At 39.0% G+C, this 27,282-nt stretch overlaps 1 protein-coding gene across 2 annotated transcripts in view; it reads right to left on the reverse strand.

Annotated features, from left to right (window-relative positions):
- Positions 1-27,282, reverse strand: part of Klp98A (kinesin-like protein 98A) — a 185,477-nt gene that overhangs the window by 62,575 nt on the left and 95,620 nt on the right. For both annotated transcript variants that reach the window (XM_070086369.1, XM_070086368.1), the window contains exons 16-19: positions 24,237-25,284; positions 12,618-12,811; positions 11,459-11,599; positions 3,984-4,035 (exon numbers count right to left, since the gene is read on the reverse strand). In XM_070086369.1, the coding sequence (XP_069942470.1) occupies positions 3,984-4,035; positions 11,459-11,599; positions 12,618-12,811; positions 24,237-25,284 (1,435 nt within the window). The remainder of the gene's footprint in view (positions 1-3,983; positions 4,036-11,458; positions 11,600-12,617; positions 12,812-24,236; positions 25,285-27,282) is intronic.

Consider the following 27,282-nt stretch of genomic DNA (forward strand, 5'->3'; position numbering starts at 1 on the left):
GGGTTAAATCCGAGTGGGGATCTGTAACAAGTGGCGTTCCACAGGGATCAGTCTTGGGCCCGTTTTTTTTTTTTTTTTTTTATCACACTGGCCGATTCCCACCAAGGCAGGGTGGCCCGAAAAAGAAAAACTTTCACCATCATTCACTCCATCACTGTCTTGCCAGAAGGGTGCTTTACACTACAGTTTTTAAACTGCAACATTAACACCCCTCCTTCAGAGTGCAGGCACTGTACTTCCCATCTCCAGGACTCAAGTCCGTTGTTGTTTATAATATATATCAATGATCTTGATGAGGGAATTACTAGTGATATGAGCAAATTCGCCGATGACACAAAGATAGGTAGGATAATTGATTCAAACGTAGATGTTATGGAACTTCAGGAGGATTTAAACAAACTCTATTCTTGGTCAGAAAAGTGCCAGATGCAGTTCAATGTAGATAAATGCAAGGTTCTGAAGCTTGGGAGTGCCCATAACCCTAGTACTTATAAGTTAAATGATGTAGAACTTAGCCATACAGATTGCAAAAAGGACTTGGGGGTTATGGTGAGCAGCAACCTTAAACCAAGACAGCAATGCCTAAGCGTACGTAATAAGGCAACTAGATTACTGGGATTTATATCAAGAAGTGTAAGCAACAGAAGTCCAGAGGTCATACTGCAGCTTTATACATCATTAGTAAGGCCTCACCTAGATTATGCAGCTCAGTTCTGGTCTCCATATTACAGAATGGACATAAATTTGTTAGAAAACATTCAGCATAGGATGACTAAATTAATACATAGCATTAGAAATCTTCCTTATGAAGAAAGATTGAAGACTCTTAAGTTACATTCACTTGTTAGACGAAGAATGAGGGGAGACCTGATCGAAGTGTATAAGTGGAAGATAGGTATTAATAAAGGGGATATTAATAAGGTCTTGAGGATGTCTCTCGAAGAGAGAACCCGCAGTAATGGATTTAAATTAGATAAGTTTAGATTTAGAAAGGACATAGGAAAGTATTGGTTTGGAAATAGGGTAGTAGATGAGTGGAACAGTCTACCTAGTTGGGTTATTGAGGCTGGGACTTTGGGTAGTTTCAAATTTAGGTTGGATAAGTACATGAGTGGGAGGGGTTGGATTTGAGTGGGACTTTCACATCAGAGCTTATTTCTTGGGTGGCATTGAAAATTGGGTTGGGCAAATGTTTTGTTAGTGGGATGAATTGTAAAGGACCTGCCTAGTATGGGCCAACAGGCCTCCTGCAGTGTTCCTCCTTTCTTATGTTCTTTTGTTCTTAAGAGCTATGACTCGACTCCTTCACCCACAACTAGGTGAGTACAACTAGGTGAGTACACACACACTCTCATACACACACACACAAACACACACACACACACACACACACACACACACACACACACACACACACACACACACACACACACACACAGGCCTAGTGTCTAACTGAGATGTGCCTAGAACAAAATGGTACCTAAAACATAGGTTATGATAAAGCTCGCAGAGCAGGGAGTGGACCTAGTAGCGACCAGTGAAGAGGCAAGGCCAGGAGCTATGACTCAACCCCTGCAACCACAATTAGGTAAGTACAATTAGGTGAGTACACACAAACACACACACACACACAAACAGAAACACACACAAACACATACACACATATCAACACACACCAACACACACCACCACACACACACAAGAAATGGAATGAGTAGAACAATTAAACAGTATAAATGGGATAAAGATAGAAATGTTAAAAGCAGGTGGGGATATAGTTTTGGAGTGGTTGGTGCAATTATTTAATAAATGTATGGAAGAGGGTAAGGTACCTAGGGATTGGCAGAGAGCATGCATAGTTCCTTTGTATAAAGGCAAAGGGGATAAAAGAGAGTGCAAAAATTATAGGGGGGATAAGTCTGTTGAGTATACCTGGCAAAGTGTATGGTAGAGTTATTATTGAAAGAATTAAGAGTAAGACGGAGAATAGGATAGCAGATGAACAAGGAGGCTTTAGGAAAGGTAGGGGGTGTGTGGACCAGGTGTTTACAGTGAAACATATAAGTGAACAGTATTTAGATAAGGCTAAAGAGGTCTTTGTGGCATTTATGGATTTGGAAAAGGCGTATGACAGGGTGGATAGGGGGGCAATGTGGCAGATGTTGCAGGTGTATGGTGTAGGAGGTAGGTTACTGAAAGCAGTGAAGAGATTTTACAAGGATAGTGAGGCTCAAGTTAGAGTATGTAGGAAAGAGGGAAATTATTTCCCAGTAAAAGTAGGCCTTAGACAAGGATGTGTGATGTCACCGTGGTTGTTTAATATATTTATAGATGGGGTTGTAAGAGAAGTAAATGCGATGGTCTTGGCAAGAGGCGTGGAGTTAAAAGATAAAGAATCACACATAAAGTGGGAGTTGTCACAGTTGCTCTTTGCTGATGACACTGTGCTCTTGGGAGATTCTGAAGAGAAGTTGCAGAGATTGGTGGATGAATTTGGTAGGGTGTGCAAAAGAAGAAAATTGAAAGTGAATACAGGAAAGAGTAAGGTTATGAGGATAACAAAAAGATTAGGTGATGAAAGATTGGATATCAGATTGGAGGGAGAGAGTATGGAGGAGGTGAATGTATTCAGATATTTGGGAGAGGACGTGTCAGTGGATGGGTCTATGAAAGATGAGGTGAATCATAGAATTGATGAGGGGAAAAGGGTGAGTGGTGCACTTAGGAGTCTGTGGAGACAAAGAACTTTGTCCTTGGAGGCAAAGAGGGGAATGTATGAGAGTATAGTTTTACCAACGCTCTTATATGGGTGTAAAGCATGGGTGATGAATGTTGCAGCGAGGAGAAGGCTGGAGGCAGTGGAGATGTCATGTCTGAGAGCAATGTGTGGTGTGAATATAATGCAGAGAATTCGTAGTTTGGAAGTTAGGAGGAGGTGCGGGATTACCAAAACTGTTGTCCAGAGGGCTGAGGAAGGGTTGTTGAGGAGGTTCGGACATGTGGAGAGAATGGAGCGAAACAGAATGACTTCAAGAGTGTATCAGTCTGTAGTGGAAGGAAGGCGGGGTAGGGGTCGGCCTAGGAAAGGTTGGAGGGAGGGGGTAAATGAGGTTTTGTGTGCGAGGGGCTTGGACTTCCAGCAGGCATGCGTGAGCGTGTTTGATAGGAGTGAATGGAGACAAATGGATTTTAATACTTGACGTGCTGTTGGAGTGTGAGCAAAGTAACATTTATGAAGGGGTTCAGGGAAACCGGCAGGCCGGACTTGAGTCCTGGAGATGGGAAGTACAGTGCCTGCACTCTGAAGGAGGGGTGTTAATGTTGCAGTTTAAAAACTGTAGTGTAAAGCACCCTTCTGGCAAGACAGTGATGGAGTGAATGATGGTGAAAGTTTTTCTTTTTCGGGCCACCCTGCCTTGGTGGGAATCGGCCAGTGTGATGATAATAAAAAAAAAAAAAAAAAAATGGACTCTATACTGTTATTCAAAAATCGATAGGACAGAACCATTTCACATCAATAAGCCAAAAGTTAAGAAACAAGTCCAAGAGTCAGAGCTTATCACATGCATATTAAAAAAAATTATTCCAGTATTCTCACATCCCTTGAACAACATAAAAATGAGCATCTCATCAACAGTGCAGCCAGCATCATTACTACTGCTTAAAGACTTAGGAACTGACAGGTTGATAATACAATTCATGCACCTGGTTGCTAATGAAAATATTAGATGTAGAGCCACTGACAAATAATTTATTAGTGGAAATGCATGGCAGAGTTTGAAAATGAACACAATAAAAAAAGTTAGTGAAATGTACAAAAAATACAAATAAATGATGGACACAAGTATAAAAGAATGTAGGTAGATACACAATGGCTTGTCTATATGGACAGCATTCTGCATTAAATGAGGTGTTAGACAAAATTTGCTTTATAATTTACACAGATACCAACCTTAAAAACTGTAACAAAATAAAGCACTTACACTCATTGAAGTGTATGGCCTCACTTCTGATGGTGTTAAGACCCTCACCCCTCTGAAAAAAAAAAAAAAAGTGAATGATTGACACCTATATTTTCACTCTAAAGGAAGGGTTTGGGATACTGGCAGTTTGGAGAGATATATTGTGTATTTTTATACGTATATACTTGTAAGCTGTTGTATTCTGGGCACCTCTGCAAAAACAGTGATTATGTGTGAGTGAGGTGAAAGTGTTGAATGCTGATGAAAGTATTTTCTTTTTGGGGATTTTCTTTCTCTTTGGGTCACCCTGCCTAGGTGGGAGACGGCCAATGAAAAAAAAAAAAATTATTTTTTATTATTTTATATTATCACACTGGCCGATTTCCACCAAGGCAGGGTGGCCCGAAAAAGAAAAACTTTCACCATCATTCACTCCATCACTGTCTTGCCAGAAGGGTGCTTTACACTACAGTTTTTAAACTGCAACATTAACACCCCTCCTTCAGAGTGCAGGCACTGTACTTCCCATCTCCAGGACTCAAGTCCGGCCTGCCGGTCTCCCTGAACCCCTTCATAAATGTTACTTTGCTCACACTCCAACAGCACGTCAAGTATTAAAAACCATTTGTCTCCATTCACTCCTATGAAACACACTCACGCATGCCTGCTGGAAGTCCAAGCCCCTCGCACACAAAACCTCCTTTACCCCCTCCCTCCAACCTTCTTTGTCTCCATAGACTCCTAAGTGCACCACTCACCCTTTTCCCCTCATCAATTCTCAGTGGGAGACGGCCGACTTGTTGAAAGAAAAAAGAAAAAAGAAAATATATATATATATATATATATATATATATATATATATATATATATATATATATATATATATATATATATACATGTATATATATATTTTTTTTTTTTTTTTTTTTTTTTTTTTTTTTTCAACAAGTCGGCCGTCTCCCACCGAGGCAGGGTGACCCAAAAAAAAAGAAAGAAAATCCCCAAAAAGAAAATACTTTCATCATCATTCAACACTTTCACCACACTCACACATTATCACTGCTTTTGCAGAGGTGCTCAGAATATAAAAGTTTAGAAGCATATACGTATAGAGATACACAACATATCCCTCCAAACTGCCAATATCCCAAACCCCTCCTTTGAAGTGCAGGCACTGTACTTCCCATTTCCAGGACTCAAGTCCGACTATATGAAAATAACCGGTTTCCCTGAATCCCTTCACTAAATATTACCCTGCTCACACTCCAACAGATCGTCAGGTCCCAAGTATCATTCGTCTCCATTCACTCCTATCTAACACGCTCATGCACGCTTGCTGGAAGTCCAAGCCCCTCACCCACAAAACCTCCTTTACCCCCTCTTTCCAACCCTTTCGAGGACGACCCCTACCCCTCTTTCCTTCCCCTATAGATTTATATGCTTTCCATGTCATTCTACTTTGATCCATTCTCTCTAAATGACCAAACCACCTCAACAACCCCTCTTCTGCCCTCTGACTAATGCTTTTATTAACTCCACACCTTCTCCTAATTTCCACACTCCGAATTTTCTGCATAATATTTACACCACACATTGCCCTTAGACAGGACATCTCCACTGCCTCCAACCGTCTCCTCGCTGCTGCATTTACCACCCAAGCTTCACATCCATATAAGAGTGTTGGTACTACTATACTTTCATACATTCCCTTCTTTGCCTCCATAGATAACGTTTTTTGACTCCACATATACCTCAACGCACCACTCACCTTTTTTCCCTCATCAATTCTATGATTAACCTCATCCTTCATAAATCCATCCGCCGACACGTCAACTCCCAAGTATCTGAAAACATTCACTTCTTCCATACTCCTCCTCCCCAATTTGATATCCATTTTTTCTTAATCTAAATCATTTGATACCCTCATCACCTTACTCTTTTCTATGTTCACTTTCAACTTTCTACCTTTACACATATTCTCAAACTCATCCACTAACCTTTGCAGTTTTTCTTTAGAATCTCCCATAAGCACAGTATCATCAGCAAAAAGTAACTGTGTCAATTCCCATTTTGAATTTGATTCCCCATAATTTAATCCCACCCCTCTTCCGAACACCCTAGCATTTACTTCTTTTACAACCCCATCTATAAATATATTAAACAACCATGGTGACATTACACATCCCTGTCTAAGACCTACTTTTACAGGGAAGTATTCTCCCTCTCTTCTACACACCCTAACCTGAGCCTCACTATCCTCATAAAAGCTCTTTACAGCATTTAGTAACTTACCACCTATTCCATATATACTTGCAACATCTGCCACATTGCTCCTCTATCCACTCTATCATATGCCTTTTCTAAATCCATAAATGCAATAAAAACTTCCCTACCTTTATCTAAATACTGTTCACATATATGCTTCAATGTAAACACTTGATCTACACATCCCCTACCCACTCTGAAACCTCCTTGTTCGTCCGCAATTCTACATTCTGTCTTACTTCTAATTCTTTCAATTATAACCCTACCGTATACTTTTCCTGGTATACTCAGTAAACTTATTCCTCTATAATTTTTACAATCTCTTTTGTCCCCTTTCCCTTTATATAAAGGGACTATACATGCTCTCTGCCAATCCCTAGGTACCTTCCCCTCTTTCATACATTTATTAAACAAAAGTACCAACCACTCCAACACTATATCCCCCCCTGCTTTTAACATTTCTGTCATGATCCCATCAGTTCCAGCTGCTTTACCCCCTTTCATTCTATGTAATGCCTCACGTACCTCCACCACACTTACAGTCTGCTCTTCTTCACTCCTAAAAGATGGTATACCTCCCTGGCCAGTGCATGAAATTACCGCCTCCCTTTCTTCCTTAACATTTAAAAGTTCCTCAAAATATTCTCGCCATCTACCTAATACCTCCCTCTCCCCATCTACTAACTCCCCTACTCTGTTTTTAACTGACAAATCCATACTTTCCCTAGGCTTTCTTAACTTGTTTAACTCACTCCAAAATTTTTTCTTATTTTCATTAAAATTTCTTGACAGTGCCTCTCCCATTCTTTCATCTGCTCTCCTTTTGCACTCTCTCACCACTCTCTTCACCTTTCTTTTACTCTCCATATACTCTGCTCTTCTTATAACACTTCTGCTTTGTAAAAACCTCTTGTAAACTACCTTTTTCTCTTTTATCACACCCTTTACTTCATCATTCCACCAATCACTCCTCTTTCCTCCTGCCCCCACCCTCCTATAACCACAAACTTCTGCCCCACATTCTAATACTGCATTTTTAAAACTATTCCAACCCTCTTCAACCCCCCCACTACTCATCTTTGCACTAGCCCACCTTTCTGCCAATAGTCGCTTATATCTCGCCCGAACTTCCTCCTCCTTTAGTTTATACACTTTCACCTCCCTCTTACTTGTTGTTGCCACCTTCCTCTTTTTCCATCTACCTCTTACTCTAACTGTAGCTACAACTAAATAATGATCCGATATATCAGTTGCCCCTCTATAAATATGTACATCCTGGAGCCTACCCATCAACCTTTTATCCACCAATACATAATCTAACAAACTACTTTCATTACGTGCTACATCATACCTTGTATATTTATTTATCCTCTTTTTCATAAAATATGTATTACTTATTACCAAATTTCTTTCTACACATAGCTCAATTAAAGGCTCCCCATTTACATTTACCCCTGGCACCCCAAAATTACCTACTACTCCCTCCATAACATTTTTACCCACTTTAGCATTGAAATCCCCAACCACCATTACTCTCTCACTTGATTCAAAACTCCCCACGCATTCACTCAACATTTCCCAGAATCTCTCTCTCTCCTCTACACTTCTCTCTTCTCCAGGTGCATACACGCTTACTATAACCCACTTTTCACATCCAATCTTTATATGTGTATATATATATATATATATATATATATATATATATATATATATATATATATATATATATATATATATATATATATATATATATATATACATACATATGAAGTAAAGGGTGTGATAAAAGAGAAAAAGGTAGCTTACGAGAGGTTTTTACAAAGCAGAAGTGTTATAAGAAGAGCAGAGTATATGGAGAGTAAAAGAAAGGTGAAGAGAGTGGTGAGAGAGTGCAAAAGGAGAGCAGATGAAAGAGTGGGAGAGGCACTGTCAAGAAATTTTAATGAAAATAAGAAAAAATTTTGGAGTGAGTTAAACAAGTTAAGAAAGCCTAGGGAAAGTATGGATTTGTCCATTAAAAACAGAGTAGGGGAGTTAGTAGATGGGGAGAGGGAGGTATTAGGTAGATGGCGAGAATATTTTGAGGAACTTTTAAATGTTGAGGAAGAAAGGGAGGCGGTAATTTCATGCACTGGCCAGGGAGGTATACCATCTTTTAGGAGTGAAGAAGAGCAGAATGTAAGTGTGGTGGAGGTACGTGAGGCATTACGTAGAATGAAAGGGGGTAAAGCAGCTGGAACTGATGGGATCATGACAGAAATGTTAAAAGCAGGGGGGGATATAGTGTTGGAGTGGTTGGTACTTTTGTTTAATAAATGTATGAAAGAGGGGAAGGTACCTAGGGATTGGCAGAGAGCATGTATAGTCCCTTTATATAAAGGGAAAGGGGACAAAAGAGATTGTAAAAATTATAGAGGAATAAGTTTACTGAGTTATAGGTAGTAGGTTGGTAGACAGCAACCGCCCAGGGAGGTACTACCGTCCTGCCAAGTGAGTGTAAAACGAAAGCCTGTAATTGTTTTACATGATGGTAGGATTGCTGGTGTCCTTTTTTCTGTCTCATGAACATGCAAGATTTCAGGTACGTCTTGCTACTTCTACTTACACTTAGGTCACACTACACATACATGTACAAGCACATATATACACACCCCTCTGGGTTTTCTTCTATTTTCTTTCTAGTTCTTATTCTTGTTTATTTCCTCTTATCTCCATGGGGAAGTGGAACAGAATTCTTCCTCCGTAAGCCATGCGTGTTGTAAGAGGCAACTAAAATGCCGGGAGCAAGGGGCTAGTAACCTCTTCTCCTGTATATATTACTAAATGTAAAAGGAGAAACTTTCGTTTTTCCTTTTGGGCCACCCCGCCTCGGTGGGATACGGCCGGTGTGTTGAAAGAAAGAAAGAAGAAGTTTACTGAGTATACCAGGAAAAGTATACGGTAGAGTTATAATTGAAAGAATTAGAGGTAAGACAGAATGTAGAATTGCGGATGAGCAAGGAGGCTTCAGAGTGGGTAGGGGATGTGTAGATCAAGTGTTTACATTTAAGCATATATGTGAACAGTATTTAGATAAAGGTAGGGAAGTTTTTATTGCATTTATGGATTTAGAAAAGGCATATGATAGTGTGGATAGAGGAGCAATGTGGCAGATGTTGCAAGTATATGGAATAGGTGGTAAGTTACTAAATGCTGTAAAGAGCTTTTATGAGAATAGTGAGGCTCAGGTTAGGGTGTGTAGAAGAGAGGGAGATTACTTCCCGGTAAAAGTAGGTCTTAGACAGGGATGTGTAATGTCACCATGGTTGTTTAATATATTTATAGATGGGGTTGTAAAAGAAGTAAATGCTAGGGTGTTCGGGAGAGGGGTGGGATTAAATTATGGGGAATCAAATTCAAAATGGGAATTGACACAGTTACTTTTTGCTGATGATACTGTGCTTATGGGAGATTCTAAAGAAAAATTGCAAAGGTTAGTGGATGAGTTTGAGAATGTGTGTAAAGGTAGAAAGTTGAAAGTGAACATAGAAAAGAGTAAGGTGATGAGGGTATCAAATGATTTAGATAAAGAAAAATTGGATATCAAATTGGGGAGGAGGAGTATGGAAGAAGTGAATGTTTTCAGATACTTGGGAGTTGACGTGTCGGCGGATGGATTTATGAAGGATGAGGTTAATCATAGAATTGATGAGGGAAAAAAGGTGAGTGGCGCGTTGAGGTATATGTGGAGTCAAAAAACGTTATCTATGGAGGCAAAGAAGGGAATGTATGAAAGTATAGTAGTACCAACACTCTTATATGGGTGTGAAGCTTGGGTGGTAAATGCAGCAGCGAGGAGATGGTTGGAGGCAGTGGAGATGTCGTGTTTAAGGGCAATGTGTGGTGTAAATATTATGCAGAAAATTCGGAGTGTGGAAATTAGGAGAAGGTGTGGAGTTAATAAAAGTATTAGTCAGAGGGCAGAAGAGGGGTTGTTGAGGTGGTTTGGTCATTTAGAGAGAATGAATCAAAGTAGAATGACATGGAAAGCATATAAATCTATAGGGGAAGGAGAGGGGTAGGGGTCGTCCTCGAAAGGGTTGGAAAGAGGGGGTAAAGGAGGTTTTGTGGGCAAGGGGCTTGGACTTCCAGCAAGCGTGCATGAGCGTGTTAGATAGGAGTGAATGGAGACGAATGGTACTTGGGACCTGACGATCTGTTGGAGTGTGAGCAGGGTAATATTTAGTGAAGGGATTCAGGGAAACCAGCAGGCTGGACTTGAGTCCTGGAGATGGGAAGTACAGTGCCTGCACTCTGAAGGAAGGGTGTTAATGTTGCAGTTTAAAAACTGTAGTGTAAAGCACCCTTCTGGCAAGACAGTGATGGAGTGAATGATGGTGAAAGTTTTTCTTTTTCGGGCCACCCTGCCTTGGTGGGAATCGGCCAGTGTGATAATAAATAAAAAATAAAATTCAGGGAAACAGGTTATTTTCATATAGTCGGACTTGAGTCCTGGAAATGGGAAGTACAATGCCTGCACTTTAAAGGAGGGGTTTGGGATATTTGCAGTTTGGAGGGATATGTTGTGGCCTTACTGTTATGTACAAGGCCAATATTGTCAAAGTACCACACTTGGATACACTTCAAGGACAGCGTGAAGCAAGCTTCTATACCACAAGACGGGCAGAAAGCAGCAACTTCACTCTGGCTGTACCCTTCTCCAGAACATCACTTCATCTGAGATCATTTATCCCCAGGATGACTCAAGTCTGGAACACACTCGTACAGCATTATAATGTCAACGAGATAAAGTCAGTTGATCACATGAAAATGTTGTCTCCAACTTCATCCTGTTTCCTACTTGTATGTTTCATAACAATAAAAATACTTTCAAATGAGCTGATGTAGGTAACAGCTCTTAGCTTGCCAATAAAGTTAGGAATCCTTAACCTGTAAATAGCTTGTCAATAAAGCTAGGGATCCTTAACCTAACCTTGTCAAACCCTGTGTAAAAAAAAAAAGAGAGAGAGAGAGAAGTCACATATTATGTGACCTAATAGAAAAAATAAAAACACGGAAACGAAGAAAGGCTGTATTATGACTGAAAAAGTGCCAGATGGCAATCAGAACATAACTCATTTCTTTACCATTTGCTTAGATTTCCTCACATTAAGGCTACTTTTAATTATTTAATGAAATGTGCAATAAGAATTAAAATGCAACCAAAAAATACAGACCACCAAGCCACTTACAAAGTCCAAGGATCCATGGAGGCGCTCATGGACCGGCATGTTTTTCGGTAACGTGGTCTGGTGCTCAGGGCCGCACTTTCTCGAGCCACAACTTCTTCTAGAACACGTCTCTGAACTTCTCGCTCAATGAGCAAAGCTAATCTGCCAGTTTAACAAATATTTAGTATAATTATTACATTTTAAATAATATTCTTATAGACAAATTTAGCGTTAAGTCCCAAAAGACTGCCACCCACTGCACATTTCAACAACAACCCATTATTTATACTGTAATAAAAAAAAAGAAGAGGAGGAACAAGTTGTTCTGCCAGACTGAAGGATGACTGTCATGTCTACTGTATGACTCATAATTATGTAAAGGTACAAAAAATGAGTCCATAGTGAATAACTGAAACAATTAAAGATTTTCTGGTCATGATGAGGAAGACTGCTAGAGACTAAGTGTTAGTGACAATTCAGACTGACCCACAATTCTGATAGATTCCCTCACATATAAAATCATTTCCACAGTTTAATGACATGTTATCTCATATTTAGAGTGAGAGACATTTCTTAAATCCCTAGTGTTTCATAACAACCTTCCCCACCTAGCAGAGAGAGTAAATAAAGTGATTCACCTTCCTCTCATCATTTACAATGAAACAACCAGCTACGAGATCTCTCCCTTGACAGATTTAAGTTATCACTAGATAATACAAGCAACCCACATGAAGAAAATGAAACAGAAGAGATGTATTGTATATTTAATTCTTCAGGAGACTCCAATCTTCTGACATAGACAGTACTTTGTAAGGGGCCCCTGAGTCCCACAAGTGTCCCACCTCTCTGTGCTGGGGAAGCATCCATGGAAAACAAGCATGTATTACTGTTTATAGTACACCCTGAGGTTGATGACAGCAGCTCTGAGCCTTTCAGGTGTCATAGCTGACAGGGGTCATAACCAGTTAGCACTGGCATGTAAATGGCAACACTGTGGTCTCATTACTGAGTGAAAAAAAATCAAGATGGAACTTATTGGATTTAGAGAAGTGAATACTGGTATGAATGAGGTATGATACTACAGAAATATGACAAGATACAAAACTAACAGATAAGCATCAAAATATAAGCATACTGGAAATGGAGTATTCAGTGTTCAACTTAGGGATTAATCTTTTACCTATCTTCTTGCAAGAGAGTTGAGTCTAAAGAAAGATGTGCTGGCCTGTCAGTTCTCTGCTCCTTCTCATCCTGCTGTGATTCTTGAGCTGCTGCTGTATAGCTTGCTAAATCAGGTCTTGCCACTGGTGACTGATGTATCAGTTGTTCCTCTAAATTACAATAATGAAGTTTTAAAGCTTCAAGTTCATGAATCTGCAATAAATTAATCACAGGCATTTTATAAATACAATTTAGAATAAATGATTACATAAGGAATCGAAAATACAGTAGACATCATACAAGGAATCGAAAATACAGTAGACATCATACAAGCGTGGGTGATGAATGTTGCAGCGAGGAGAAGGCTGGAGGCAGTGGAGATGTCATGTCTGAGGGCAATGTGTGGTGTGAATATAATGCAGAGAATTCGTAGTTTGGAAGTTAGGAGGAGGTGCGGGATTACCAAAACTGTTGTCCAGAGGGCTGAGGAAGGGTTGTTGAGGTGGTTCGGACATGTAGAGAGAATGGAGCGAAACAGAATGACTTCAAGAGTGTATCAGTCTGTAGTGGAAGGAAGGCGGGGTAGGGGTCGGCCTAGGAAGGGTTGGAGGGAGGGGGTAAAGGAGGTTTTGTGTGCGAGGGGCTTGGACTTCCAGCAGGCATGCGTGAGCGTGTTTGATAGGAGTGAATGGAGACAAATGGTTTTTAATACTTGACGTGCTGTTGGAGTGTGAGCAAAGTAACATTTATGAAGGGATTCAGGGAAACCGGCAGGCCGGACTTGAGTCCTGGAGATGGGAAGTACAGTGCCTGCACTCTGAAGGAGGGGTGTTAATGTTGCAGTTTAAAAACTGTAGTGTAAAGCACCCTTCTGGCAAGACAGTGATGGAGCGAATGATGGTGAAAGTTTTTCTTTTTCGGGCCACCCTGCCTTGGTGGGAATCGGCCAGTGTGATAATAGAAATAATAGATCATACAAGAGTAGAGGATGATGTATATTAGTAAAGAAGTAATTTCATAAAGACTCTGGAAAAGGAATGAATTAGGTTTGGTTGTGTAGAAGAGAGAGAGACTACTTCCCAGTAAAAGTAGGTCTTAGACAGGGATGTGTAATGTCACCATGGTTGTTTAATATATTTATAGATGGGGTTGTAAAAGAAGTAAATGCTAGGGTGTTCGGGAGAGGGGTGGGATTAAATTATGGGGAATCAAATACAAAATGGGAATTGACACAGTTACTTTTTGCTGATGATACTGTGCTTATGGGAGATTCTAAAGAAAAATTGCAAAGGTTAGTGGATGAGCTTGGGAGTGTGTGTAAAGGTAGAAAGCTGAAAGTGAACATAGAAAAGAATAAGGTGATGAGGGTATCAAATTTTTTTTTTTTTTTTTTTTTTTCAACAAGTCGGCCGTCTCCCACCGAGGCAGGGTGACCCAAAAAAGAAAGAAAATCCCCAAAAAGAAAATACTTTCATCATCATTCAACACTTTCACCACACTCGCACATTATCACTGTTTTTGCAGAGGTGCTCAGAATACAACAGTCTAGAAGCATACACATATAAAGATACACAACATATCCCTCCAAACTGCCAATATCCCAAACCCCTCCTTTAAAGTGCAGGCATTGTACTTCCCATTTCCAGGACTCAAGTCCGACTATATGATTTAGATAAAGAAAAATTGGATATCAAATTGGGGAGGAGGAGTATGAAAGAAGTGAATGTTTTCAAATACTTGGGAGTTGACATGTCGGCAGATGGATTTATGAAGGATGAAGTTAATCATAGAATTGATGAGGGAAAAAAAGGCGAGTGGTGTGTTGAGGTATATTTTGAGACAAAAAACGTTATCTATGGAGGCAAAGAAGGGAATGTATGAAAGTATAGTAGTATCAACACTCTTATATGGGTGTGAAGCTTGGGTTGTGAATGCAACAGCGAGGAGGCAGTTAGAGGCAGTGGAGATGTCCTGTCTAAGGGCAATGTGTGGTGTAAATATTATGCAGAAAATTCAGAGTGTGGAAATTAGGAGAAGGTGTGGAGTTAATAAAAGTATTAGTCAAAGGGCTGAAGAGGGGTTGTTGAAGTGGTTTGGTCATTTAGAGAGAATGGATCAAAGTAGAATGACATGGAGAGCGTATAAATCTGTAGGGGAAGGAAGGCGGGGTAGGGGTCGTCCTCGAAAAGGTTGGAGGGAGGGGGTAAAGAAGGTTTTGTGGGCGAGGGGCCTGGACTTCCAGCAAGCGTGCGTGAGCATGTTAGATAGGAGTGAATGGAGAGGAATGGTATTTGGGACCTGACGATCTGTTGGAGTGTGAGCAGGGTAATATGTAGTGAAGAGATTCAGGGAAACCGGTTATTTTATATAACCGGACTTGAGTCCTGGAAATGGGAAGTACAATGCCTGCACTCTAAAGGAGGGGTTTGGGATATTGACAGTTTGGAGAGATATATTGTGTATTTTTATACGTATATACTTCTAAACTGTTGTATTCTGGGCACCTCTGCAAAAACTGTGATTATGTGTGAGTGAGGTGAAAGTGTTGAATGATGATGAAAGTATTTTCTTTTTGGGGATTTTCTTTCTCTTTGGGTAACCCTGCCTTGGTGGGAGACGGCCGATTTGTTGAAAAAAAAAAAATATATTTCTCATTGTTTTCTGTATGTAAAACTATATTCTCTATAAAACATATTTTTTGTTAATATTTTTGGGTGTCTGGAATGGATTAATTGGATTTACATTATGTATTTCTTATGGGAAATATTGCTTTAGTTTTTGTTGAATTTGGTTTCTGTCAGACTCTCTGGAACGAATTCAAAACAAAAAGTGAGGCTCCACTAAACATATTCATATATGAACATAATATCTTAACCCTTGCCACTTTGATTTCAGTCCAGTAAAAGTACAAATGATGTGCTGTACTAATAAAAATTCTTGACTCAATGTATTCTTTTCTTTTTTACTTTCAACACACCGGACGTATCCCACCGAGGCGGGGTGGCCCAAAAGGAAAAACGAAAGTTTCTCCTTTTACATTTAGTAATATATACAGGAGAAGAGGTTACTAGCCCCTTGCTCCCGGCATTTTAGTTGCCTCCTACAACACGCATGGCTTAATGAGGAAGAATTCTGTTCCACTTCCTCATGGAGGTAAGAGAAAATAAACAACAAGAACAAGAACTAGTAAGAAAATATTAGAAAACCCAGAGGGGTGTGTATATATATATGCTTGTACATGTATGTTATTTTCATATAGTCAGACTTGAGTCCTGGAAATGGGAAGTACAATGCATGCACTTTAAAGGAGGGGTTTGGGATATTGGCAGTTTGGAGGGATATGTTGTGTATCTTTATACGTATATGCTTCTAAACTGTTGTATTCTGAGCACCTCTACAAAAGCAGTGATAATGTGTGAGTGTGGTGAAAGTGTTGAATGATGATGAAAGTATTTTCTTTTTTGGGGATTTTCTTTCTTTTTTTGGGTCACCCTGCCTCGGTGGGAGACGGCCGACTTGTTGAAAAAAAAAAAAAAAATGTATGTGTAGTATGACCTAAGTGTAAGTAGAAGTAGCAAGACATACCTGAAATCTTGCATGTTTATGAGACAGAAAAATGGACACCAGCAATCCTACCATCATGTAAAACAATTACAGGCTTCCGTTTTACACTCACTTGGCAGGACGGTAGTACCTCCCTGGGCGGTTGCTGTCTACCAACCTACTACCTATACTCAATATATTCATCTCTTGAAAATAATGAATATCAAGTGGGCTTCTTTACTGATCCAAGAAAAGCTTTTGTTACAGTAGACCACAAAATCTTGCTGCTTAAACTAGAACATTATGGAATATGAAGCTATGCTCTCACAGACAAAGTCCTACTTTAATGAGATATACCATGTGATTATTAACAATATTACTTCATCAATTCAACTTATCAATATAGGTGTGCCACAGGACAGCATCCTAGGCCCTTTATTATTTCTCATATACATCAATGACCTACCTAATGCCTTCCAGAACTGAAACCAATCTTTATTTGCAGATAATACAACTTCTAGTCATTTCAAATCCACATCCAGTTTACCTTAACAACCCAGTTAATGACGAGATCGTGACAATATTTCCTTGGATGACACCCAACAAACTCACAATCATTACTGATAATGCCTTCTACATTGTGCTTGAGAATAAAGCTAAAAATATTCTCTTGAACATAAAAGTAAATAATACACACATTAAAAGGCAAGATAAGGGAAAAAAGTCTTAAGTACATATCTTGACAACAAGCTAAAATTCAACACTCACATCCACCATATAACTAAAAACATTTCTAAATGTGGCAACTCTGTCAAAAATACTTACTATGAAATACACAAATGACATTACTCATTCTGTACTACTCTAATCTATTCTTACCTAATGGTGATCTACAACAGCAAATTACCTAAAACCTATCATAACTTAACAAAAACCTGCTACTGGAATGATCACTCCAACAGGTTCTACACAACAAATCTCCACTAACTCAAGGTTTAAATTTACTCAACATACAAAACATCCACACTTAGTACTGTGCATACTACACAGAAGATATTCAATACAAATATTAACTCAATGCTCAAACTTTTCTTGCAGAGCTGCAACAGAATGCAAAGACAAAATATAAGAAACAAATCTCTCATATATCTTGTGTTTGACTCAACCTGTGGAGAAATTCCATGAAAATAAAAGGCCTAAAAATTGTGGAACTCTCCAAATGAAGATTGAAAAGCTTCCCTATCTGCCCACTACAGTTCTGTACTTCAATAATAAAACTAAAAAAAGAAAAAGCCCTGAATCGGATATAAATTTATGAATACTGAATATAGATGTCTAATACTGTGTGTATCTAATGCAACCTGCTTGTCCAGATTCACTTAACTTTCATACTCATAAGCCCATTCTATCCACATTAGAATCATCATTTTCAATATGGTTTTGTATCACTATCTCTTCATTGCTGTTTTAATATGCAATTTTTTACATAATCAGTACATTTAATAATCTTGTCATCAGTTATCTCAATTATATTTACCTTACTATTCAAATAATCTAACATCAACTAAACATTTATACAATATCAAGTGCTGTAGTTTTAAATACAGTGTATACCAGTTTTGGTCTGCCAAATGCTCTTCATAACCAGCTTTTCCAGAACATATGAAATGTCACCTAATTTTTTAACAACTGTGAACTTTTTGGAAAAAAATATTTACTATTTATTTATAAGGCTTATTTATTAATGATGGTATGGTGTGCCCTTAATATGCTCATATTTCAAAGCAGCAGTATTGTTGATAATATATACAGTTTATATTTTAACCATTCCTTAATATATAATACAATTATTACCAGATCCCTAACTCTCCTGATCCACCGAGCTATGGTGCTTATGTTGAAGTGCATGCTGCTAACATCAACAGCTTGAGTGCTTAGGCTAGCAACCAGGAGTTCTGGTCCAGGGATCAGGCCATGGAAATGATGACCCCTGGAACAATTAACAGATAGTCAACAGGGTACGACATATCAGTACATATATGAAGGGAGCTGGGCAAAGCGTATTATTAAGAATAAATTATAGAGGGCCAGATGAAGAGCAGTGTGATGTAATTTATGTATATCAGGAGAGTATCTTGGCTATTATGCTCTATACAGTGGAACACCATTTCTTTAAATCTGATTTTTGACACTCTTGAAATCTTGGTTTAGTACTATGTACTAGGAAATGATTTGTTCGCTTATTTCGGCTGAAATCCAATATCTTGGATCAGCATGTAGTCGACCTAAGCCCTCATCACCCACCCACCATTTGGCAATAGCTTTGGTAGACTTATATGGGCTATGAGAGAAGGGAAGGGCATGTATGTAGTTCTTATTTCAGCTGCTGACTCAGGAAAGAACCTCCTCAATTGCCCCATGCTGCCCCTTGACCACCTATGCACTGACTCACACTTAAACTGATAACATTTTATATCATATTTATCCATAAATCTTGTATATCAACCATTGCTATGTCTTCTCAGAATCATGTCATCACCATTTGTAGGTCCTTCTGGTAAGAATGACAAGCATAAAAAATTCAGGGAACAACCTGATAACTCAGAAAATAGTGGAAGTTGAAATGCTGTTCTTGAGCAAAGCTAAGTAAATTAAGCTATAAATTTTTTTTATTGTGTATGATATAAAGCCAAGAGAAAAAATTACTGAGCATTTTACCAATAGTGGTTGCATTAAGGCCATTTTCTGGATCTTCCTGATGCATCAGCAGCACCTTGTATTGTTAGTGAAGACTCAGATGGTGACTTGAACATAGGTAAAGGTAATATTTTTGTCTCAGGTCTATTTAATCAGCCCTACTGCATTATGTTTCTTCATTCAACATGATGCAAATACAGTGGTACCTTGACTTACGAGTTTAATCCGTTCCGTGACCTAGCTTGTAACTCAATTTGCTCGTATATCAAATCAATTTTCCTCACTGAAATTAACTGCAATGCCATTAATCCATCCCAGCAGAATTCCTTGCTCTCAGGAGGCAGAAAATACTTCAATATAATGCTAATATCAACTCTACAGCTTATTTATCCATTGCAACTGATCTAATATGATATAATAAACAATATAAATGACATATAAACATGATATATACTCTAGAATGAATAAAATATGTCATTATGTGACGAGTGGTGGCGGCCACTCCCAATGCAAAAATAATCATCACTGACTGTATCTTCCCATGCTTCCCCTTCTGAAATCTTATTGTAAGAGAAAACAGAGTGTTTGTGAGGCTAACTGCACTAGATCACTAATTTCATAAGGAAAGCACTGAAACAATGTATTTATAAATAAAAAATATTTTATAAAAACATAATAAAACATAACAGAGAATATAAAGAAATAAACTGGTTTTATAAAGTGTATGTACAGTATTTACCTTGGAGAACAGAGGCTGGCAGAGATGGAGGGTAGAAAAGATAGGCAGAGGAGATTGGAGGAGCTCATTTCGTTTCGTGCTTTTTCTATCGCTTAACTTACCTGCTACACTCTTAATGCTACACTTTATCACTGAACTTAATTGCTACAAGTTGTTTTTTTGTTTTTTTTCATTTCACTGGAGGAGTTCGCTTCATTTCGTGCTTTTTCTATTGATTAACTTACTTGCTACAGCTTAGAAATTATTGTAATTCCCTTGGCTGGCATTACAGCCTTTATTGACTCCTCCTGCTTTAGTATGGTACATATTGAAATACAGTGGACCCCCGCCTTACGAACACATCGCGTTTCGTTAAATTCGCTATATGAAGCATTTGAACTCAAAAATTTTGCCTCGCCTTACGTGATTCGTCCGGGACGCGCCCCACGTGCGGCCTCAGCTGCCCCGTGGGTGCCAGTGTTTACAAGCCAGCCAGTGCGGCCGCATCTAAGCATACATTCGGTACATTTCATATTATCACAGTGTTTTTAGTGCTTGTAACTGCAAAATAAGTCACCATGGTCCCCAAGAAAGCTTCTAGTGCCAACCCTGTGGTAAAAAGGGTGAAAATTACTATGGAAATGAAGAAAGAGATAATTACTAAGTACGAAAGAGGAGTGCGTGTCTCGGAGCTGGCCAGGTTGTATACCAAACCCCAATCAACCATCGCTACTATCTTGGCCAACAAAACGGCAATCAAGGAAGCTGTTCTTGCAAAAGGTGCAAGTTTGTTTTTGAAACAGAGATCGCAAGTGATAGAAGTTGTTGAAAGACTGTTATTGGTGTGGATAAACGAAAAACAGATTGCAGGAGATAGCATCTCTCAAGCGATCATATATGATAAGGCTAGGAAGTTGCATTAGAAAAATGCCTGCAACTAGTGGTGATGTGAGTGAATTTTAAAGGGCAGCAAAGGTTGGTTTGAGAGATTTAAGAATCATAGTGGCATACATAGTGTGATAAGGCATGGTGAGGATGCCAGTTCGGTCCAAAAAGCGGCTGAAAAATATGTGAAGGAATTCAAGGAGTACATAGACAGTGAAGAATTTAAACCCGAACAAGTGTTTAATTGCGACGAAACAGGCCTGCTTTGGAAGAAAATGCCAAGCAGGACCTACATTACTCAGGAGGAAAAGGCACTCCCAGAACAGAAGCCTATGAAAGACAGGCTTACTCTTTTGATGTGTGCTAATGCTAGTGGTGATTGCCAAGTGAAGCCTTTATTGGTGTATCACTCTGAAACTCCCAGAGCGTTCAGGCAAAACAATGTCCTCAAGGCTAATTTGTGTGTGATGTGGAGGGAAAACAGTAAGGCATGGGTCACTAGGGACTTTGTCTATGACTGGTTACACCATGCATTTGCCCCCACTTGAAAAATTACCTAATGGAAAAGAAATTGGACCTTAAGTGCCTCCTGGTATTAGACAATGCTCCTGGTCATCCTTCAGACTTGGCAGAGCGACTTTCTGGGGACATGAGCTTCATTAAGGTCAAGTTTTTGTCTCCTAATACCACTCCTCTCCTGCAGCCCATGGACCAGCAGGTCATTTCAAACTTCAAAAAACTCTACACAAAAGCTATTTCAAACTTCAAAAAACTCTACACAAAAGCTATGTTTCAAAAGTGCTTTGAAGTGACCTCAGACACTCAACTGACTCTAAGAGAGTTCTGGAAATATCACTTTAGTATCCTCAGTTGTGTAAACCTTATAGGTAAGGCTTGGGAGGGAGTGACTAAGAGGACCTTGAACTCTGCTTGGAAGAAACTGTGGCCACAATATGTAGAAGAAAGGGATTGAGAAGCGTATCCCAGTTGTGGAATCCACTGTGGCATTGGGGAAGTCCTTGGGGTTGGAGGTTAGTGGGGAGGATGTGGAAGATTTGGTGGAGGAGGACAATGAAGAACTAACCACTGATGAGCTGCAAGATCATCTTCAACAGCATGAGGCCAGACCTGAGGAAACTGCTTCAGAGGAGGGGAGAGAGAAATTGAGAAAGTTGCCTATTTCAAAGATCAAGGAAATGTGTGCAAAGTGGGTTGAACTGCAAACCTTTACGGAAGAAAATCACCCTGAAACAGCTACTGCAAGCCGTGTTGGCAACCTGTACAATGACAATGTTATGGCCCATTTTAGGAAAGTCTTAAAGGAACGGGAGGTACAGAGCTCTATGGACAGATTTGTTATGTGACAGAGGTCCAGTGACTCTCAAGCTGGTCCTAGTGGCATTAAAAGAAGAAGGGAAGTAACCCCAGAAAAGAACTTGCTACCTCAAGTCCTAATGGAAGGGGATTCCCCTTCTCAAAAATAACTTCCACACTCTCCCCTCCTCTCATCCCATCAATCATCACCAGATCTTCAATAAAGGTAAGTGTCATGTATTCTATTCTTAGTAGAGTAGTAATTGTGCATGTCTTCTTCAGTTTGTGTGTATAAAAATTAATATTTCATGTGGTAAAAAATTTTTTTTTTTTCATACTTTGGGGTGTCAGGAACGGATTAATTTGATTTCCATTATTTCTAATGGGGAAAATTAATTCGGCTAACGATAATTTCGGCTAAGGATGAGCTCTCAGGAACGGATTAATATCATAAGGCGGGGGTCCATTGTACATACTACACTGATACTGCCTCACTAACTCCACTACCAGCATACCTCGCTCGTGTTTTTCTATGATTTCATGCTTTAACCCGTAAACGGTCCAAACGTATATATACGTTTTTTCAACATTTGAATGTAATAAAAGTAGATCTTTTTGTTTTTTACATTAGAAAATGTGTAAAAAAACGTAGATCTACTTTTTGTAGCACTACACATGTGAACGTAGATCTGCTTGGACCGTTTATGGGTTAATTCAATGGACATCATCCTCTTCTTCTCAGCACTGTCCTTTGCACTTACTTTCTTAGGACCCATGGTTAGAAAAAAGAAATTTGGCAAAATAACTGCACAAAATGCAAGCACAACACAAGAGCGATGCTTCCACAGTGAAGTAAACACGTGCACTGCTGAGGGGATGTTGTGGCATTCACTGCATCAACTAGTGGTGGCATATCTGAAGCTCGCTTGTAACTTGGATTTTGGATTGTAACTCGGAGCAAAAAATCAACAGAGTGACAGCTCGTAACTCGAAAAACTCGTACGTTGGAGCACTCGTAAGTCAATGTACCACTGTACATCATATTTAACTGAGCATGATGCCTAGATCATGTACAGCTGTATATAGAGTCCTCATAGGTATCTAACTGAGGAAAACCACAACAAGAAATGGCGAGTGTCATTGCTATGATTTACATACTATTATTTTTGTAACATAATCTTTCTTTTTAAAATTCCTTCTAGACTTTTCACGATCATTTACCTCAGAAGTCCCGCATGGTCTCCAGCCTCTATCAAGCTGAAATTTTTGTGTTCCACTATGTTAACAACTAATTAAAAAAAAAAAAATTTAACTGGCAGCATGCTCAGTTCACATACTGAGGGTCCATGGTTTAATCTCTGGCACAGATGGATACACTGGATTTGTTTCCTTATATCTGATGCCCCTAATTATCTAGCAATAAGTAGGTACCTGGGTCACATGCCAGGGGGCATGTGACCCAGGTACCTACTTACCCAGCTGGGCTTTGGAATGGGCTGAGGTAGTATAACAGCTTTTAGCCTGTAAAACTGACATTTAAAAAAAAATGAAGAGGATGATAAATGTCGATCTGACAGTGCTATCAGTAGTCAACATCTGTGGTCCACAGCAATTAAATCTATCAGAAATACTGCCAGACCAAGAGGAAACATGATCACTACCTCCTTCAAGTGCCAGATCAACCAGGCTGTGATGGGTATGTGGGCCAGAGAGCCACCAACAGCAACATCCTGGATGAACAGGAAATCAGCAAAAAAGCCTAACCCCAAGCCAAGTTGTGAGAGTAGGAAAACTGTGGAAAGCAGTTAGTTACAGGTGCGTCAGAGATATGCTGTCAGCAGATATCAGAAAAATTGCCCAAAGAGTTGTAGAAGTCTTCAAGAGGAAGGCTTCTACACCACCATCACATGTGCTAGATCAACCAGGCTGTTTGGTGATCTGGGTCAGTGGGTTGCTAAAAGCAACAGCCTAGTTAAAAAGGCAATCAACAGGAAAGCCTAGCCTTAGTCAGGCTGCAAGAGCAAAAAAAAATAAAACTGGTCACAAGTAAATCTCACAGATACACCACCTCAAAACTAAAGGTATTGTGACAATCTAAAACAACTATGGTGAAAAAACAAAATGAAGTTGATTCCAGTTCTACTGCTTTGTGCAATGACTGATTGCTATACCAGCTTACACTGTGATATTCTGTACCTGTGTATACCTGTGCTTAACTATATATCTGTTAGTTTTTGTTACATTGCCTGTATGTTTTGACATGACTTTTTTCCTAACACAGCCATTCCCATCCAGATGGGGCAACCCAAAGAAGGATATACATTCAAAATCACTCATTTTCTAGTTATTTTTCCAAATGATCTGCTGAACTGCAACACCTTTACATGCATACATTTCACAAGTAATTTTAACTAATTGGAAGTCTTTAAGCAAATATTATTTACCTTGTACTTTAATACAATTATAATGTGTATGACGTACCTTTTCATTTATGCTGACATTAGAATTATCAGTGTTGTCTCTCAGTCTTAAAAGTACTTCTGCTGCTTTGGCAGCTTCAGTGTCTGGAGATATTAATGCACTTCCTTCACTTCTGTCCACCCCAGAGAACCAAACTGATGATGTATCAGTTTCGTTATTCAACGCACTGCTGTCTTTTACTCTGGCTATGGGGTTACCATCAATACATTTATAATGACTTTCATGTTTTTGTGACTGATTACCTTCCTTGTTTCCATTTCCAGAAGAACAATTGTTGTTATCTGATTCAGAGATATCATTATCAATTTCTGAGACAGAGGAATCGGGGTTATCAGATATAATGTTCAATGGTGCACTGTTTAAATCACATGCCAGCTTTTTTACTTTTACTTTATACAAACACAAACTTGAGTTTTCTCTTTTATCTCCATCGTGTAACTGATTACTCGTACTTCCAAACCCCTTTTTAAGTGCACGAGTACTTCCTGCTCTGATAGGTGTAGATGTGGCTTCTGATTCTATGGGAGACCCTGGAAACTTCAAATGGCCACCATCTTGGAGAACAGGAGATGTACTGATGTTAACTGTGTTAGATGCACCTTCTAAATTTGCATAATTTATAGCTGGTAAAAGCTTTTGATCCTGAGAGATAGCATCACTATCATCGGGTGGAAAAATACAAGAGACATTTTCAGAATCAATGACACTTGGAGATTTGTACACAGATGCACAAATATCAATATCCCCTGTCTCAAAATGTGAAGTTACATCAAAATCTACTGTATCTTCTGTAGGCACTTCAGAAGGAAAGTTATTTTTTTCATCACCAAAGGCACCAAGAACACACTTGCTTGACTCCTCTTTATGCAGTTCAGTTGCAGAGTGAGGCACATCAAGAGGTAGAGGAGACAAGGGTGATGTCAGGTCATGAGGGTCTGGGGAAAGGACAGAGGTAGCTGTGTAAAATGTATCTGATGCAGGAGTTGAGTTGACTGAATTGGAAGCTGCAGCTGAATTTTCTCTTTCTCCCACCAGTGGTAGTGTTAAGCTGCAAGGAAAATAAATGATAAAATCTGAGAGAATAATTTCATTAGCATTCAATATGAATTAACCTTTAAACATGAGACACTTACACCAGAGAACCCATTTACCTTACAGAATTTTTCAAACAAAAAATAAAAAAGTACAGTAATTCATCTTTTCCAAGAGCGTAACTGCAAGACATTGTCAGCTTAATATATTATCTTTCTAGGAATATACTTAAGGATATTTGAAACTCTTAAATATGCAGTACAAGCATGTTTACAGTGAAATTCTTTTCTTGTTGTAAAAATGCTCATAAAGCCTATGGAAAACATGAATCAAACATAATTCATCTCAATCCAATGGTAGCTGAAAGAATTAAGAAATTCAAGGATTTTTTTTTTTAAGCAGTTGTCAAAATGTCAGCCAGCATGAAACAATCATTCATAAAATAATCACCACAATACTATAGTACAAACACTCTTTATTTTTTAACACCAGCCATCTTCCACTAAGGCAGGGTGACCTAAAAAAAAAAGTAATTTCCACTGCTATTCACTCAATCACTGTCTTCCCAGGAGTGTGCTGACACCTCAGTATGGAAACAATCCACACATAGGAGACTGGCACTCATGACGACATTTGACATAATAGCTCAAATGATTCTCTGAAATACAACATCCTCATCCCTCCTTCAGAGTGCAGGCACTGCACTATTCACCTTCAGGACTCAAGTCCACCTAACTATTTTCCCTGACTCCCTTCATAAATGCTACTTTGTTCACACTCCAACAGCATGTCAAATCATAAAAACCATTTGCCTCCACTCATTCCTATCTAACATGCTAACAGAAGCCTACTGGATATCCAAACTCTTAACACATACTCATCTAGTGTAATATATGTTGTACATAATGTGTTGTCTTTGGGTAAGTAATGAAGAAATACTGTACCAAAGATCTGTGATAAAATGTGAAGCTTTGGTACAATTTATTTTTGGAAATGAAATGAGTTGATTAATTTTATAAACTTTAACTGGGGTAAATGAATATAGAAAAAACTGACAGACAGAACCCAAAACATTATTTATCGCATGACTTTGCAGTGGTTCTCTTAAAGTATTATGAAACAGGCCACAGCTTAGGGTAGAAAGTTTAATGCAAAAAGTATACCCTGGTACCTGTCTGATCACCTAGTACAATAGTACAGTAGAGAATTAGTACTCCCTTGATCACTGCATAATTTTTACCAAAATTAATAAAGATTTACTTTATCCATTGACTGGGAAATTATCTGCTTCAGATATTTTGCCAGGGAAGTGTAAAAAGAATTTACAAGTACAGTGGAACCCTGAATATCGGCTGTAATCCATTCCAGAAGGTCGGCCTATATTCAAAACGGCACAAATTCGAAGCAATATTTCCCATAAGAAGTGCAGAGGAGATACAGAGATTTTGGGAAATGTTGAGTGAGTGCATGGGGAGTTTTGAACCAAGTGAGAGAGTACTTGTGGTTGCGAATCTCGATGCTAAAGTGGGTAAAAATGTCGTGGAGGGTGCAAGGGGTAAATGAAAATGGGGAGCCTTTAATTGAGCTATGTGTAGAAAGAGGTTTGGTAATAAGTAATACATATTTTATGAAAAAGAGGATAAGTATACAAGGTATGATATAGTACATAATGAAAGTAGTTTGTTAGATTATGTATGGGTGGGTAGAAGGTTGATGGGTAGGCTTCAGAATGTACATGTTTATAGAGGGGCAACTGACATATCAGATAATTATTTAGATGTAGCTACAGTTAGAGTAAGAGGTAGACGGGACAAAAGGACAATGGCAACAGTAAATAAGAGAGAGGTGAAAGTGTATAAATTAAGGGAGGAGGAAGTTAGGATGAGATATAAGCAATTATTGGCAGAAAGGTGGGCTAATGCAAGTATGAGTAGTGGGGGGGTTGAAGAGGGTTGGGATAGTTTTAAAAATGTAGTAATAGAATGTGGGGCACAAGTTTGTGGCTATAGGAGGG

Source organism: Cherax quadricarinatus, chromosome 18, assembly GCF_038502225.1.
Source record: "Cherax quadricarinatus isolate ZL_2023a chromosome 18, ASM3850222v1, whole genome shotgun sequence".
Taxonomy (NCBI): domain Eukaryota; kingdom Metazoa; phylum Arthropoda; class Malacostraca; order Decapoda; family Parastacidae; genus Cherax; species Cherax quadricarinatus.